This window comes from Capricornis sumatraensis, chromosome 12, assembly GCF_032405125.1.
Source record: "Capricornis sumatraensis isolate serow.1 chromosome 12, serow.2, whole genome shotgun sequence".
In the NCBI taxonomy this organism is placed as follows: Eukaryota; Metazoa; Chordata; class Mammalia; order Artiodactyla; family Bovidae; genus Capricornis; species Capricornis sumatraensis.
The window spans coordinates 94620178-94637743 of record NC_091080.1 but is presented as its reverse complement, the minus strand read 5'-3'; the positions used below and the strand labels follow the sequence as shown (position 1 = coordinate 94637743).

Genomic DNA, 17566 nt, shown 5'->3' with positions numbered 1-17566 from the left:
GCGGGGGCTACACCTGCTGCAGGCCGGCCCCTGGGGGCCTCAGGGACCCTGTGCGTGCCAGTCCCTGGCTCTGGGCCCCTCCGCACCCCTCTGCGCTCCTGTGTCCCCCCATGGGGACCGCGGGTGCAGTCGAGGGTGCCCCACTCTCAGGAGGGCGGTCAGACCCTGTGCCCCAAGTTTCCTCTCTGTCAGCTTCCTGCTCCTCTCCATCTCGGAGGAGACTTCCTCGGAGATGCCCGGCAGACCGGCTGTCCTGGGGTGCAGGCCTGGCTCAGGTCCACCTTGAGACCAGCCTCGTCTCGCTCCTGAGGGAGACACTCAGACCCAGAGGCAGGACCTCCCAGGCCCAGAGTCAGCCCTGTGAGGCCCAGAGCATGCTCACAACGGTGCGGCCGAGCCCCCGCTGACGCTCCAGTTCCTGCGGGGATGGCCCAGCCTGCGGGTGGTGAGGGCCCTCCCTTCCCAGGGCCTAGCCCCCTGCCCACTAACCCGCGGGCTCAGCCCCGACGGGGAGACGCAAGCGTGACGGGAGCCAGGTGTCCCGGAGCCGTCTCAGGACTCTGAACTCCACTGTCTGAGAAACCCGGGTTTACTCTGCCCAGAGGCCCCGGCCCCACCACACCAGCCTGGCCCCCACCGCCCTCTCTGTGGGGCCTCCCTTTGAAGAGGTCAAGGCGGGACGCTTGGGGACAAACCCTCTGGTTTGACCATTTCTGGGAAGCCTGTTCCCATTGATTTTTCCAAACTTGCAATATCTCCTGTTTACAAAACTGTCTGGTGACCCCTGGGGACTCTTGGGATGGAACTTTGGAACTTTGCTTCGTTGGGTTTCGCAAAAGGCAAATGGCTCAGGAAACACAACAGGCCCCACTGAGGTGACCGTGTCTCTGAGAAGCACATCTGACTTTCCTGACTGTTTGGTTTGAGGGCCTGGAGCTGGTGCAGGTGGGCGGGCTTGGCCTGGGGATGTGACCATTTGAGGAGGGGCCCCCTCTCACAGCCCCCTGGCATGCGCCCGGCGTGAAGGGGCCCTGAGGGGCATCGGGGACTCATCAGAGCTGGGTTAGTGCTCTGGACGCTGCCTGGACCCGGGACTTCAGAGCCCCAGCTGGGGACAGTCACCCCGGGGGCGTGTGCAGGACTCCAGAGTCTGTGGGGCTGGGCCTGCGGGACGAGACGCTGAAGCCGGTAAAGACCAGCAGATAGGTCAACGTCAAAGCATCCCTGCAACAGGAAGCCCTCTGGGCCCCTCTTCCCAGGGCGCCTGCCTTTCCTGGGAGGGCCGGTGAGGGGAGACCCCGCCCAGCCCAGCCCCAGCCCAGCTCCCAGATCCCCTGCAGAGTCCTGAGCGGCCTGGACGGCAGCTTGGGGCCTCTGAGGACAGAGAGGCTCCTTCCTGAATCCCAGGGACACTCCCAGCGGGGGGATGGGAGGCGGCCTAGGGCTGGTCCCTGGAGTCTCATTTCCGCTTCCTCGGGGCGAGAACAGACCCAGACTCAGGAGAGCACGCAACTCTAATCAGGCAGGGAGGGAGCCCGCTCAGAGCGGAAGGGGAGGCGGGACCGTCCAGGTGGTGGCGGCTTCACTGGGGCTGCGGCTGCCTGCAGCCCTCGCTCCAGCCCTCATGATCTTGTCGATCCACTTGAGAAAGTTGGAGACCTTGGTGTAGACACCGAACTTGCCCTTGCGCGCGCACCCTTCGCCCCAGCTGACGATGCCCGTGACGAAGTAAGTGTCCCTGAAGCGGGTGACGTGGGGGCCGCCGCTGTCGCCCTGGCAGGCGTCCTCGGGCTGGGCATCGTAGCCAGCACAGAACATGTTGGGCGTGATGCTGAAGCTGCTGGACAGCTTGCAGGCGTTGCGGTCCACGTAGGGCACCTCCAGCATCTTGAGCGTGGACGACAGGCGGCCCTTCTCGTGCGTGCGCCCGAAGCCGCTGACGATGCCCGTCTTCTGGGTCATCAGCGTGGCCTCCGCCCAGTCCTTCTCGGGCAGGCAGGCAGGTGCCACGTTCCGGCGGAACTGGATGGGCGTCTTGAGCCGCAGCACCGCGATGTCGAAGTCATAGGTCTCCTTGACGAAGCGGCCGTGCTTCACGCTCATCTCCACCTCGTGCGCCATCTCGTTGCCCTCCTCCTGCTCCATGTTCCTGTCGCCTGAGGACGGGACAGGGCCATCAGCTTGGGGCCAGCACGTCGCTGACCCTTAAAGTAGTCGTGAGTGGTTCCTGCTTAAAGACCGGCACGTGGTCTCTGGACAACGCGAAGTCTAGGCAAGAAGCGCGAGGCGGGGAGACAGCCTTCTGCTTCCCAGCCGGTGTCAGCGGTCATGACCCCTTGTGCACCCGTGGGTGGGACCAGCCACCTGGTCTGACCTGCCAGACCCCCCCAGGCCACGGGGCCAAGTGGGCACAGGTCAGAACCCATGCGTGCCATTCTCAGACCCAGAATGAAGGAAATAACTGAAAATCTCTCCCGAGTACTGCAGACCCTGATGAGGTGTGGCGCTGACAGCGTCTAAAATTGCCGAGATGAGATTCACCTGTAAACTTGCGAAATGCGTAATGAAAAGGCAATGTGACCAGCAAGTTAGGAATTGCCGACGTGGCTCGCGCCCGTGGCTGGCACCGTGTGCTCACGGAGCAGCTCTGAGACCCGGCAGAGAAGGGGGGTGATCAGAATTAACCCCCAGACAGGATGTCCCGGCCGCTCAGACCGCTGGGGGTGCTGGCGGGCTTCCTGGAGGAGGGGCTCCTCTTCCCCTTTCTCCCCCAGCCCAGGGTTTCAGGGCTTTAACTCCCCGTGTTTCCAGCATCTGTCGGTCCCAGTGTCTGACCAGGAGGAGGGCGCTGTGGGCGTGGGCGGCACTTACCGACCCTCACCGTGAACCTCTTGGCCTGGTGCAGGCAGTGGGCAGCCGTGAGGATGTAGAACTCACTCAGGATAGTGCCCCCGCAGAATCCCTCGTTCTCCTCGTTGACCAGCAGAGCCTGCGGAGGGGCGGGCACCAGGGAGCGCTACCCTTAACCGGCCGCCTCCCAGCCCCCGCCTGCAGTGGGCCTCCCCGCAGAAGGGCTCTTGGGGTTTTCAGGCTGGAACGAGGCCCTGGGCTTTGCCCCAGTGACCACCCCAGCACCCACCCCCACGGGCTGTCCTGCCCAGCCCTGCTGGATCTCGGAGCCAGCCCGCCGTGGACCCCACGGTCCTGCCAACTGCCCAGCCCTGCTGGTTCTCAGAGCGGGCCCGCCGTGGACCCCACGGTCCTGCCAACTGCCCAGCCCTGCTGGTTCTCAGAGCAGGCCCGCCGTGGACCCCACGGTCCTGCCAACTGCCCAGCCCTGCTGGTTCTCAGAGCGGGCCCGCCGTGGACCCCACGGTCCTGCCAACTGCCCAGTGCTGTGGGCTCCAGACTCGCCCGCCAGGCCCTCCTGGTCTTCATTCTCCCTGCCCTTCCTGGGTGGCAGCATTACACTCTGGAGAAGAGGCCCTGGTGCCTTCAGACCGACACTCAAAATGCCCAGAGCCACCATGACCCGCAGCACACTCTCTGGGGATGGTGGCTGGTGTTGCGTGTCCTTCCATGGGCTCGTGACATGTCAGACAGACGCAGGCCCACTGTGTAGCCGTGGGCCAGTGGACATCATCACTGACGACTGTCGCAGCTCTGGGAACGTCACTTGTAGGAGAAGCCATCTTGGCTCTGGACACTAAAACCCTGAGGTCCAAGCAAGGGATCCGGGTAGATCGAGGCCCCAGGGAAACCCACTCGAGTAAACAGCAAGGCGTCCTCAGCGTGTGTCCGGCATGGTATCTGGGACACGTGCTGCTAACAGCTGCTCATTGTTTATCTGAAATTCACATGTGAGGGGAAGCCTGTGCTTTCACTTGCTAAGTCTGGCAACTTTAGTCCAAACTGACAACCAAAGAGTGATTTTTTTTACCTTTGGAAACAAATGGATACATGTTTCGCTAAGGCACCGTCTGCCTCATTAGGACTTAGGTGTTTGGGTAAAAGAGCCTTTCAAATCAGGAGTGAAACAAGGAGAGCGACTCTTTTCGCCTCCTGTCAAACCCAAGAGAACGCACCGGCCTTGAGGGGGCCGCCCTGTGCCCACAGACCCCACCCTATGGCCCAGACTGGAGCCCCTCCTCTGCCCGGTGGGGGGTGTGGCGACTGAGAGGCCGGAGGCCCAGGCTTGGCGGCCCAGGCTCCTCCGGCAGGGCCCGATAGCCCGCGGCAGGCCCTCAACACCTGCAGTGCCCAGCAGACGCCTCCCCTGCCCCAGCCACCTGGCCTCCAAGCCCCGCAGTTACCTGCCAGGGGCACTCGCCCTCCGCGCAGTCCCTGCCGCCCACTATCCGGACCAGCTGACTGCCATCCTCCCCGGCGCTGGGCTCGGTCCTGTTGAGGCCCAGCAGGTGCAAGGAGCTCTCTGTGGGGCCCAGGTCTCCAGGGTCGTACTGCTCCAGCTCGCCAGCGTCAATGGCCCACCGCCGGCTGCGTCCCTGCGTGAACTTGCCGCAGGGGAAGGGCTCTGGAAGAAGCGCACAGGCTCAGCCAGGTGAGGAGGACACGGCCCACCCCGTGGGAGGAGCAGGCAGAGGAGTGTGCCAGGGGACAGGGCGGGGACCACAAGGAGTCTCTGGGGAGTGGGGTGCCCTGTGTCCTGCTGGGTGGGGGTGGGTCACGGGTGGGAGCCCTGACCTCTGGCTGGTCAGTGCTGAGGGGTCTCAGGGCCTCTGCAATCTGCTGGGATGCGTGCAAAAGTCAGGGGGCTGTGGATGAACAGAGGACCGTGGGGCTCTGGCGTTAATACATGGCTGGCGAGACACAGGGGGGCTGGGGAGCACAGTGCCCCGAACCCCATCAGCTCTGCCATGTGTGTTAAACATAAGGAGATCAACCCGTCCATCCTAAAGGAGACCAGTCCTGAATAATCTTGGAAGGACTGATGCTGAAGCTGAAGCTCCAATACTTTGGCCACCTGATGTGAAGAACCGACTTATTGAAGAAGACCCTGATGCTGGGAAAGACTGAGGGCGGAAGGAGAAGCGGACGACAGAGGATGAGATGGCGTGCGGCAGTCCGTGGGGTCACAAAGAGGCAGACACAACTGGGCGACTTCACTTTTTTTTTTTACCAACAGAGACGTAGTCTCCCTGTCCTCCACCTGCTGGGAGGCTCGGTTTCAACAGCCGCCTCTGCCCTGAGATTGCCCACCGTCCCAGCCTGCAGCTAGGCTCTGCATTCCTAACCACCCCCAGTGATCAGGGCTGCGGGGCCAGTGGGAAGCCTGCTGGAGGCCGGGCTGACCGGGGCTGTGGCCTCTCAGGTCCTCTGGCCCAACTCCGCCCCGCACCGGGGGAGTCCTGGTCACACAGGACCTCCCCCGGGGTATGAGACAGTGGGGAGTGGCTCGCCCACCTCCGGGTCCCCCAGGACTCGGGCCTTCACTCAGCCCTGCCTGAACTCCTGGCCCAGATGCGTGGTGTCCGGCTTTATCAAGGGAAAAGCCATTTCCATCTGGCCCACTGCAGCCAAGTCAGTTCTGGACATCCCCGTGTGCCCCCCTGGCCCCTGCACCCCGTCTGAGGCTCCTTGGCCGGCCCGTCTGGTGCTGGTGACTCTAGCCTCCCAAGCATGTGCTCTTCCCAGGGTTCCAGGCACCACAGCAGCGGCCCTGCGGTTTGGTAGGGGCCAGACTGTGTGCAGCCTCACACAGCACGTGCCCCCAGGAGCAGACGTCACAGGCCTGTCCCCCAGACGGCTCTCGGAAACAGCGGGCCTGTCTCCAGAACATGCTCCCCACCCAGAGTCTTGGCCCTCACCACCCCCAACACACCTGTGCAACCCCTCCCCGCACCCCCTCCCTACACCCCCTCTCTGCACCCCCTCCCCTCACCCCCACTCCCCACACCCCACTCCCTGCGCCCCCTCCCTGCAACCCCCTCACCCCCACTCCACACCTGTGCATGCCTCCTCCCCACACCCCACCCCCCGCACCCCCCTCCCTGTACCCACCTCCCCGCACCCCTTCCCCACACCCCCACTCCACACCCCCTCCCCTCACCCCCACTCCACACCCGTGCACGCCCCCTCCCTGTACCCACCTCCCCGCACCCCCACTCTACACCCGGGCACACCCCCTGCCCGCACCCCCTCCCTGCGCCCCACTCCCTGCGCCCCCTCCCTGCAACCCCCTCACGCCTACTCCACACCTGTGCATGCCCCCTCCCCACCCCCCACCCCCCGCACCCCCCTCCCTGTACCGACCTCCCCGCACCCCCTCCCCGCACCCCCACTCCACACCTGTGCACGCCCCCTGCCCGCACCCCCCGCCCCACACCCCCACTCCACACCCCCTCCCCTCACCCCCACTCCACACCCGTGCACGCCCCCTCCCTGTACCCACCTCCCCGCACCCCCACTCTACACCCGGGCACACCCCCTGCCCGCACCCCCTCCCTGCGCCCCACTCCCTGCAACCCCCTCACCCCCACTCCACACCTGTGCATGCCTCCTCCCCACCCCCCACCCCCCGCTCCCCCATCCCTGTACCCACCTCCCCGCACCCCCTCCCCGCACCCCCACTCCACACCCCCTCCCCTCACCCCCAGTCCACACCACCCGTGCACGCCCCCTCCCTGTACCCACCTCCCCGCACCCCCTCCCCGCACCCCCTCCCTGCACCCCCACTCCACACCCGTGCACGCCCCCTCCCTGTACCCACCTCCCCGCACCCCCACTCTACACCCGGGCACACCCCCTGCCCGCACCCCCTCCCCACACCCCACTCCCTGCGCCCCCTCCCTGCAACCCCCTCACCCCCACTCCACACCTGTGCATGCCTCCTCCCCACACCCCACCCCCCGCTCCCCCTCCCCGCACCCCCTCCCCGCACCCCCCTCCCTGCACCCCCTCCCCGCACCCCCTCCCCGCACCCCCCTCCCTGTACCCACCTCCCCACACCCCCTCCCTGCACCCCCACTCCACACCTGTGCACGCCCCCTCCCTGCACCCCCCTGCCCGCACCCCCTCCCTGCACCCCCTCCCCGCACCCCCTCCCTGCACCCCCACTCCACACCCCCTCCCCTCACCCCCACTCCACACCCGTGCACGCCCCCTCCCTGTACCCACCTCCCCGCACCCCCACTCTACACCCGGGCACACCCCCTGCCCGCACCCCCTCCCTGCGCCCCACTCCCTGCGCCCCCTCCCTGCAACCCCCTCACGCCTACTCCACACCTGTGCATGCCCCCTCCCCACCCCCCACCCCCCGCACCCCCCTCCCTGTACCGACCTCCCCGCACCCCCTCCCCGCACCCCCACTCCACACCCGTGCACGCCCCCTGCCCGCACCCCCCGCCCCACACCCCCACTCCACACCCCCTCCCCTCACCCCCACTCCACACCCGCTCCCCACACCCCCACTCCACACACGTGCACGCCCCCTGCCTGTACCCACCTCCCCGCACCCCCTCCCTGCACCCCCTCCCCGCACCCCCTCCCTGCACCCCCTCCCCGCACCCCCACTCCACACCCCTGCACCCCCTGCTCGCACCCCCCCCACCTGTGGACACGCAGGACTTGCTGTCGTCGCCCAGCACGTAGCCGCGGGCGCAGGAGCATCGCACCTCACTGCGCTCCTCTCTGCAGAACTGGTCACAGCCCCCGTTGTCCACGCTGCAGAGCTCACGCGTGTCTGTGGGAAGGCTCGCAGCTGAGGGTGCTGTCCCGCCAATGGGCTGGGGGGCCCCGAGGCCAGGCCAGCACCCTGGGCAGGCCCTGTCCCTCGCACCACCTCCCGCGGGGTGGGGGGCCCAGCTTCCTAAGGCCCAGGGAAGCTGCCAGGGAAGGCCTGGGGGCAGAGGGTCTCAGGTTCAGCCCTCAGAGGGGCGGGGAGGGGGGGCTTTGGCCAGGGAGGTGGGACTTGAGGGGAGCTAGCGGGGCCACGGGGTCCCCTCTGAGGCCTGTCTCCCCCGTCGCATAAAGGCCCTGGGGTCCGGGCTCCACGTGGTGGGAGGAGGTGTGGCACCCGGCTCCTGGACTCAGGCCGGCTCCCGCGGGCCATCCGTCGTGACTGAGTGACCCGGACAGGTTACCTAGACCCACAGCCTGTTTACCTGCTGGTGAAGGGGTGGAGGCCACACGCCTCCCAGGAGAGCGCCCAGGTCTTGAGAGGTGCTGGGCACAGGGCACCTCACAGCCGGGAGGAGGGGCATCACCCGGGCTCCAGTGTGCTGGACATCAGACTCCTGACACCCATCAGCCCTGCCGCCCTGGCACCTGGCTTTACACTTCACCCTGGGCTTTCATTACAGAAACTTCAGAAAACATGCCCGCCAGCCCCTGGGTCAGCCAAACGGTTTGGGGCGTGGGGCATGGGGCGTGGGGTGGAGGGGGCCCCCTGGACAGCAGAGGGGCGGAGGCATGACTGATATTCCCGCTGGGGAAGTTCTGAAGTGTCCAGTCTGAGAGCGTGCTCTCAGGATTATACGTTCAGAAACGAAAAGCAGATGTGCAAAGCCTTCTCCTTAGGGAAAACTGGTCTAATGCTCATCTAATTTTTGTTAAAAAGTAATCCCTGTATTAGGAAAACTCAGCGATTTTTCCATGTAGTATTTCTTGTGTTAGATTTGGACAATCCCAGGTACTCAGCACTGATACCGCTCGAGTTTCCAGAATCGCAAGAAGCAGGAGAGACATCAGTTCGACATTAAGGGGCCTGCCCTGCATGAATGTTCACTCTGCAGCTGCTGGGAGGAGCAGGGACCTGCTCGGGGTCGCCTGTCCCCCACCCCAGGGCCGTGAGGCACTTTCCGCTGCTGCAGTGGCAGAGCCTGAAGGGCCAGGCTGAGCCGCGGTGGCCGCCGGTGGCCTCCCGGGGCCTCCTGGGGCCTCTGGCTCCCGCCCTCCACCCCACCAGGCAGCTCTGACCGGAAGGCACGGCAAGAGGAACTCACAGAATTCGCAGTTTTTGCCTTCAAACCCTTCCGCACAGGTGCAGGTGTAGTCCCCTATGCCGTCTTTACAGTGGCCGTGATTCAGGCACGGGTGGTCTTCACACTGGTCTCCATCTGCAAAGGAAGCACTTGGGACCGACGCTGGCAGCCAGCGCCCCGCGTCAGGGAAGCGAGCGCGCCGTGCTGGTCTTGGCACACGGTTTCAGGCAAGTGCGAACCTGGGGTTCTTCCTGTTTTCCTGCAAACACGTTGTCCTGTCTGGACTTTGTTACCCACCGCTTCCTTGCGGCCACATGTACGCGAGGCATTTATCTAACTAGATTTATCTAGCTAGACTGAGCGCTCCGATTCTTGCTGGGATATTTGAGAGTGCAAAGCACTGACGACATTTTTACATCAGGGAGAGGAGCCCGGGGCTGGGGAGTGGGTGCAGCAAAAGGAGGCTGGAGGCTAGGTGACCAGCGGACACTTGTTCTGGGCTGAGCGTCAGCAGGCAGGCAGTCTGGTTGCACGAGCCAAACATCTGGGTGTGAAAGGAGAAGAGAGAGCCCTGGCCTAGCACTAACGCGGCTCTGCGTTTCTTGCTGCCTGTGTACAGTGTAATTCAGGGGTAGAGCCAGCTGTCATCTTGAGAAATCTGAACACGGTTTCCAGAATGAAAACATTGTTATAACTCATACCACTTCAGAGGCTATGAGCCTTAAGTCAAGATGGTTGCCTTGTGAGAAGACACAGTGTTTCAGATTCTCTTTTTTGTTTCTACCTAATATACTTGGGTTTTGAAAAACTGCCATGGAATTTGGTATCCTCAGATGGGAATGAACTGATTTAAATGTATATAATTAAGAAAACTAGAATTAAATAAAGTTACTGTAAAAACTATTTGACAATAACTATTCGGGAAGCACTCAGAAGGGAAAAGTCTTAGAAGAGTAAAATTTACACCTGAAAGGAAAGGAAACTCAGGAAACATCTTCAAAATTTGAATAGTCTCTCCCATCTAAGTACCCTGATGAGTCCTTCTCACTTAGGATTAAAATAGAAAAGTTCTCACCTTTGTATATACTCCAGAATTCATCCTAAAAGGGAAAAAAGATTTTAAAGTGCATTAGGGAAAACAGGCATTTCATACCAATAGCAGCCATAATCTGATAACTCAAGTGAATAGCCTTTTTCCCAAACAGAGACCATTTTGTGGGACAAACTGCTCTGGAACTATTCAATCTTAAAGGGATTTCCCCCCAGATCTCGTGTATTTGTACAGTTGTGGCTTCAACACCTTTTTTTTTTTTTAAATACATGTTGGTATAATAAATTATCCTATCTTAGCATCCATTTTCTTGCTTGCCAACAGCTGAACACAGCATCTGGAAAACACTTTGCAATACTAACTTCACTTGCCTAGCTTTATTCTAGCAAAATCACCAATTCTGTGATCACAATCAAGGCTTTCACATTATTTGTTTCAACTGTGATTCGAAGTTACTTTTCTTGGACTGCAGACGTTTCTGTATGTTCTGGTTGTTTGCTTTTCACTTTGGAGAAACTTTGCGGAAACAAGAGCAATTGAAGTGCAATCTAAAGCAAGTAGTTAGGTTCAGAAGCAGATCAGAAACTTCACGCATCACATTCAAACCCTGCAACAAGTTCACAAGGACAAGCGCCTGCAATGCTGAGGCCTCCTTCACGTCGCAGCGCGCATCGACAGTTTGTCCCCTGGCGTGCTGCAGTCCACGGGGTGGCAGAGAGTCGGACACGACCGAGCGACTGGACTGAACTGAGTGAGTGCTCTGTTGGGGGCGCACCAGTCTGTTTCACCCATTCACCCAACAAAGGACTTTTGTACTATTTCTCGTTTGGGGCAATTATGAACAGAGATGCTATAAATGTTTCTGTACAGGTTTTGTGTGAAAAAAGGTTTTTAATTCTCTCCAGTAAGTATCCGGGAGCGAGACTGTGGAGCCATGTGGCCACTGGCTCAGAGCCTGACTTTCCAGGCTGGCGGTCACAGTTGCATCCCCACAGGCAGTGGTGAGCCGGGCCTGCGGCACAGCCTCCCCGGCACCTGCTCCTTGTCAGGGCCTCTCCGTCTCCGAGTCTCCTATGGGTTTCATTTGCATTTCTGGAATGCCTAATCACACCAAGCATCTTCTCAGATGTTTATTTGCCATCCACGTATCCTCTTCAGTGAAATGTCTGTTCAAATCTCTGTTCACTATTTTACTGGATTGCTGTTCTCTTCTCTTGTGCTGTGGGAGTTCTTTATAAAGTCTGAGTGCAAATCTTTTGGCAGATATGAGATTTGCAAATATTTTCTTAGTTAGCAGCCCATATCTTCATCCTGTTAACAATGTTTTTCACAGGGCAAAAGTTTTAAATTTAGAGTAAGTCCAATTTTTCTATATTTTCTTTCATGGATTATGCTTTTGGTGCCATGTCTAATAATTTTTGCCTAACTTTGTGTCATGAAAATTTTCTCCTGAAAGATTCCTGTTTTTTCTTTAGAGCTATGTGATCCATTTTGAGTTAACTCTGTAGTTGTGAGAAAAAGCCGACCTTTTTTTGCATATAGATGTACAATTACTCTAATACCATTTTTGAAAAAGAATTCTTTTTCCACTGAAATGCTTATGCACCTTTCTCAAAGATCAGTTGGCCATATTTGTGTGGGTCTATTTACGGGCTTCCTATTTCGTTCTATTGATCTGTGTTTATTCCTTTGCCAGTACCGCACATCAACATCTCTGGGAGTAATGTAACGTTATAAGGCATCTTTAAATCAGGTAGTGTGATTCCTCCAACTTTATCCGCTTTCTCAAAACTGTTTCAGTTATTCTAATTCCTTTGCTTTCCCATATTTCAAATTTTAGAATGAACTTGTCTCAATGTGATGGAGGTTTGATTTGCATTAAATCTATATGTCCAGTTGGGAGGAATCCGTCTCTTCACATGTCATCTTTCAAGCCACCAGCAGCCTGTGCCCACTTACTTAGCTCTCTCTTTCCACAGCGTTTTGCAGATTTCAGCACACAGACTGTGTATGTTTATCAGATTTGCACATGGATACTTTTCTCTGGGCCAATACTAAGTAGCATTAATTTTTTTAAATCTTTGGTTTCTAACTGTACATTGCTTGGAGAAGGAAATGGAACCCCACCCCCTCCAGTAATCTTGCCTGGAAAGTTCTTTGGCCAGAGGAGCCTGGCCAGCCGCAAAGAATCGGACATGGCTGAGCACGCATGTATGTTACTACTACACGGAAATATGATTAATATTTGTGTGCTGACCTTGTATTCTGCGACCTTGCTAGACACATACATTTTAGGAGTTTTTTTTTATTTTTCAGTTCCATGGGATTTTCTATGTAGGTTATCATGTCAGTGACCAATAGGGATAGTTTTATTTCTTCTTCTTAACTTATTGTTAAACCTTCCGCACGGCTAGGGCCTCCGGTGCAATGATGGATCGGGAGTGCTGGGAGCGGACGTCCTTGCCGTCTTCCAGTATCAGGGAAAGTATTCAGCTTCCACTGTGGTTCCTGGTTAACCGTCTTTACCTTGTTGAAAAAGTTCCTTTTTAGTTGTGACTTGGTGAAAGTCTTTGGAATTATGAATGGCTGTTGCGTCCTCTCTGGTGCTTCTCTGCGTCAGTTGGCACCACGGTGTGGGTTCTTCCTGAGGTGGATTACACCGAGTGAGTGAGGGAAAGCCGCTCAGTCATGCCCCGCTCTTTGTGACCCCAAGGACTACACAGTGCATGGAATTCTCTAGGCCAGGATACTGGAGTGGGGAGCCATTCCCTTCGCCAGCGGATCTTCCCAACCAAGGAATCGAACTGAGGTCACCTGCGCTGCAGGCAGATTCTTTGCCAGCTGAGCCACCAGGGAAGCCCAGGAATTCCGTAGCCTGTCCTTTCTCCAGCAGGTCTTCCCGACCCAGGAACTGAACCCATCTGGGCCTTGACATTTCCTGTTCAAAGCGTTCTCACTAAGAAGTGGAACCTGCAGATAACTGTCATATCATGTGCTTTGGCAATTCAAGGTTTGGAGGAATTGGTCCATTTCCTCCAAACTGTCCAAATTCCATCCAAATTCATGCACAGAGTTTTTCATAGTATTTGCTTATTATTCTTTCAACATATACAAGGCCTGTAGTAATGTCCCTTCTTTCATTCTTGATATAATTTGTATTCTTTTTTATCAGTCTTGTTAAAGCTTATCAGTTTTATTTATTTTCTCTATTATTTTGCATGTCTTTGATTTTATTGATTTCTCCTCTTTGGGGTTTGCCTTTGTGTGTGTGTCTTAATGTGGAAGCTTAAAGTATCATTGTGAGAACTTCTTTCCCGGTAAGCAGAGTAATTCTATAAACTTCCCTATAAGCACTGTTCAGCGGCTTCCCACAGATTTTGTTGTATACCCCCTTTGTTCAGCTGAAAGTATTTTCTAACTTCACTTGAGACTTTTCCCTTAATGTGTGGATTACTTAGGGAACTCCCTGGTGGTCCAGTGGGCAGGATGAGCTTTCACTGCGAGGGCGCAGGTTCAGTCCCTGGCTGGGGAATGAAGATCCCAGAGGCAGTGAGGCATGGCCAAAGGCGACTAACAATCCAACACTTTGAGATTATAAGGACGGACATTATAAGGAAGCAAGGGAGAGTGTGTGGGGAATGATGCTGAGGAGAAGGGCAGAACATGCACGTCCACCGGTGTTAGCTACCCTCACTGCTTAAAGAGATGACCTGGACCCCGAGGGTCGTGGCAGACGCCTGCGTGAAGAGCGCGCACCCGGGGACCCTGTGTGCGGCCCGGCCCCAGAGCTCATTCCAAAACCCAACGCCTCGCGCTTCACTGGCCCCGCGCCCTGGCCTCACGGCCCCTCACCGTCTTCTCCTTGTCCTCAAAGACCTCGCGGGCCTCCTCGAACGAGCAGGCCTCCTCCCGGCACTCTCGCTCCAGGTTCCCCTGCTTCATCTCCTCCAGGAACGAGTTGGCCCTGCGGGCTCTCTGCAGGACCCGGTGGGCCTGGTCCCGGGGCAGGAACACTGGGCGGGAGGACAAGGCTCTCACGGGCTCGCCACGTGGCCACGCACCGCCTCCCGTGAGCGTGAGCGGTGGGTGGGTCAGATGGTGCCTGGAGCGGCTCCCGCCGGGGCCCGCCCGCCCCGAGCCGAGCCCGCGCCCTCCTGGAACTCGGCCCTCCTGGAGGCATTGGGGCCTGCCCCTCCTGGGCCCCTCCTCCGCTCTATCCTGGGCTCAGCCGTGCCCTCTGCCCGCGCCCCCAGGCCTGAGCTCTGTGCTAGGTGGGGATTTGTGACTTGGTTTTGCACGGTCTACAATTGAAAGCATGACTTGTTTCAAGAGCCGGGACACACAAACCCGTGGGTAAGACAAAAGTGTCAGGAAATGGTGCTTTCACTACTATCTTCTACAAAATAGTACCTGTTACAAACTTTTCTGCTTGAGTCTGTCCCATTTCATCAAAAAACGGCTAACTCGATTTCGTGACTCACAAAGCAGTCGTGACCTGCCCGCGACAGCGCCTGGGGTCCGGGGGTCCCTGGGCCTCCCCGCGCGTCTGCGCTCGGCCGTCCCCACGCTGCCGCCGACTGGTGCCTCGCCACTCTGCCCTCTCTCCACGGGAGGCCCTTGGCTCCTTCCCCTGGCACTCTGCCCGCGCTCTACTCTGTTCTGCTGAAGAATTTCGTCTCTCACTAAGACAGGTGACTCAGGGGCGTGTGTTTGACGTATTTCTGGTCCCAGCTCACGTCCTGAGCTCTGTGTTTGCGACCCCGTCCTCAGTGACTGTCCACCCTAGGCCGTCTCATAGCGCCAAGCTCCGTGCATCCGAAACTGAAATGCAGGACTGCAGAGTCAGCCGTCTCAAGCGGGAAATGCATCTTGGTCACCCACTGCCGGATACTGGCGAGTGGGGTTACAATCCCTCCCTCTCAGGGTTATTCCAGAGAGTGCATGAAACTCCTGAGTGTTGGTTGTCCTATCTCCAGCTACTTTCTCTTCCAAACCCCCCTTCTTTTAGTGACAGCTGGCTTTCCTAGCGGGGCCAGGCTCAGCCTTGTTCTCTGTGGTCCCCTCCCCACACTCCAGACCTCTCCCCCAGCGAGTGGTTGCCCGGAGACGCAGCCCCCCTTCCCCTGCGTGGCCGCCCTCCTGCGCCACTTGCCTGTCTCTCTCTTCCCTCTTTCCCAGCCTCCCGGGCCGCGGAACTTCTGCCTCACCCAGCAGGCAAGCATGCAGGCAGCTCTGGGGCTGCCTCTCCGTTCTGCTCTCTGGCCTCCAGGACGGGTCTGGGTGCTGGGAGGCGCAGAGCCCCTCTGTGCACGCTCAGGTTGGGCAGCCCCTCCCTGGGCAGAGCCAGCCTGAGGGGTGGCTCTTCCCTGCCTTGGAAGACCCTCCCTGCCTGTGACCCCTCTGTGACCCTCCCTGCCTCTGCGTGTGACCCCTCTGTGACCCTCCCTGCCTCTGCCTGTGACCCCTCTGCTTCCCCGGACAGAGGGCCTCCCCCCCGCCTCTGCCTGCTGCCGCCCACCCCCCGGGCTCCCGTCCTCCCCTGCTGCCCCCGTCTCTCTCTGTCTCTCCCCCTCTCTTTCTGTCCTCATTTCCCTGTGCTCTGATCCGCCGACCGACTTCCCACCCACGGGGAGACACACCTGGCCCTGAGCTCCCCAGGCTGAAACCGCAGCCAGCATCCCAGGCCGAGCTTCCACAGAGACTGTGTGCCCACTCTCCACTCAGGAAGTTCAAGGGCATCGCCCGGACGCTCCCCTCCCCTCCCCCGAGGCCACCTGCAGTCCGCAGGGTGAGGGCCACTTACCGCTCCCCGCCGGCCGCAGGAGGCCGCCCAGGGCGGTGCTGAGCAGGACGAGTCGCAGCAGGCCCGCCATGGTGGGGCCCTTTCGAGGACAGCCGTGCGTCCCCGCGGCGACAGGCCTGCGGGGCAAGGTCCGCTCGCCCTGGCTGGCGGGCAGCTGGCGCCCGGCCTGCTTATCGCGGCCGCCGGTTGGAGCCCAGGCCTGCAGGGGCGGGGGTGGCTCTGGGGGCCTGGCCGCCCTGCCGCTGCAGCCCCGGGGAGGTCCCGGCCGAGCTCACTCTCGTCCTGAGCCGTGTCCGGCTCCCAGACGCCCACGCCCAGCTCTGTCATCCTTAAGACCGCGATAAAAGTCAAATCTCATTTTCCCATCTGTTTTTCTAGGACGGAAAACTGAGCTTTAGAGAGAGGTGGGGTGCTGTCCACGGCCATGGGTGTGGGCGTGGGGTTAGGACCCGGGGCTTTCTGCCCAGGCTGGGCGGGAGGTGAGGGCACTGCGCTGGGCCCCAACATTGCCTGATGCGGTGAGGCCCACCCAGGACCCGGTCAGTCCCTTCAACCCCCTCCCCTCCTCTTCCAGGAAGAGGAGCCCAGCCAGCTTTCACTTCAGGAAGAAAGAGCAGACTCTGGGCTCAGGGCCACTGGGGGCCTGGGACACTTGGCTAGAGTGTCCTGAGTGTCTGCAGTGTAAGCTGTGAGCTGCGGCCATGGGAACGCTGGACGACCTGCTTCACGGTCCACAGCTGGGTGACCCATCCTCCCCACACCTCATTCCACCTGTGCCGGTTTCATGGAAGCAGGACCCCATTTACAGGTGAAATGGGGGGCAGAGAGGGTTAGCGGTGAGGCTGCGGACACCAGCCGGAGCTGGAGCCGGAGTGGCCCCAGGGGGCCCAGCCCAGGGTCAGGGTGTGTGCCGTGTGTGCCCAGTGAGAACCCCGGGGCAACGGAGGCCAGGCAGTGGGCACATGAGTCTGCAGGTCAGACGACCTCTTCTTCGGCCCGGCGGCCTCTGCCCCAGAGACTCAGCGCTGCTGTTTTGGGCAGTCTGAGTGACGTACGTGTCCAGGTGTGTGGCCGGGCTTGCCCAGCCCTGCTCGGGACAGGAGACGTGGCTGGACCGTCCGGCAGGGCATGGCCCAGAAACCCTAAGCATGGTGTGCCGGGGTGGATGGGTGAGACCCGAGGGGGCGGGCGCCCACCGGGCCGGGCTCAGGTGGGGTCTGGAGCTCCCCGCCCTGGTTCCTCATTCCTGCCCCGCTGCAGCCTGTTACCTGAGAGACTCGATAAAAAGGGAGCTTGAGGGCCCACCCCCACCCCGCCGAGCCGGGAGGCACCTGCATTCTGCGGAGGGCCCCTGCCAGTCCTCAGGCCTGTGCCGTCTCCTGGGGCCTCAGCCGGGAGAGACACGCAGCCCCCGAACCCAGGAGAGCGTCCACATGGGAAATGGCTTCACGCGAGGGCTCACTTCAGCAAGGCTGGTGACTGTGGAGGAGCCTGGCGCAAGGCCCAGCATGAGGGTCTCCGAGAGACGGCTCTGGGCCGTGCAGAGAGAGCAGGAGGGGGCGGGCCCGCCTGTGGTTAGGGGGCAGGGGAGGGGCAGGAGTGCGAGGCTGTGTGTGCTGCACACTCAGAGGGACATGGAAGGCCGATCACCACGGAGAGTGGGGGGGTGCTCACATTTACCCGGAAGGAAGACGCAACGCTAGGGTGAGTGACAAGCCAGACTGGAAGTGGCCCGGGCCACGGTGAGGCCGGCCGGCCCTGTGCTGCCCG

At 59.9% G+C, this 17566-nt stretch overlaps 1 protein-coding gene across 1 annotated transcript; it reads right to left on the bottom strand.

Moving 5' to 3' along the window:
- Positions 1-73: 73 nt before the first annotated feature.
- F10 (coagulation factor X) lies at positions 74-15917 on the bottom strand. Its single transcript, XM_068984306.1, has 8 exons — positions 15797-15917; positions 13846-14006; positions 10018-10042; positions 8964-9077; positions 7571-7702; positions 4314-4534; positions 2872-2989; positions 74-2156 (listed from the first exon to the last, which is right to left on the bottom strand). Exons 1-8 carry the CDS (start codon positions 15864-15866, stop codon positions 1540-1542), a joined length of 1458 nt encoding a protein of 485 aa, XP_068840407.1. The 5' UTR covers positions 15867-15917; the 3' UTR covers positions 74-1539.
- Positions 15918-17566: the final 1649 nt, after the last annotated feature.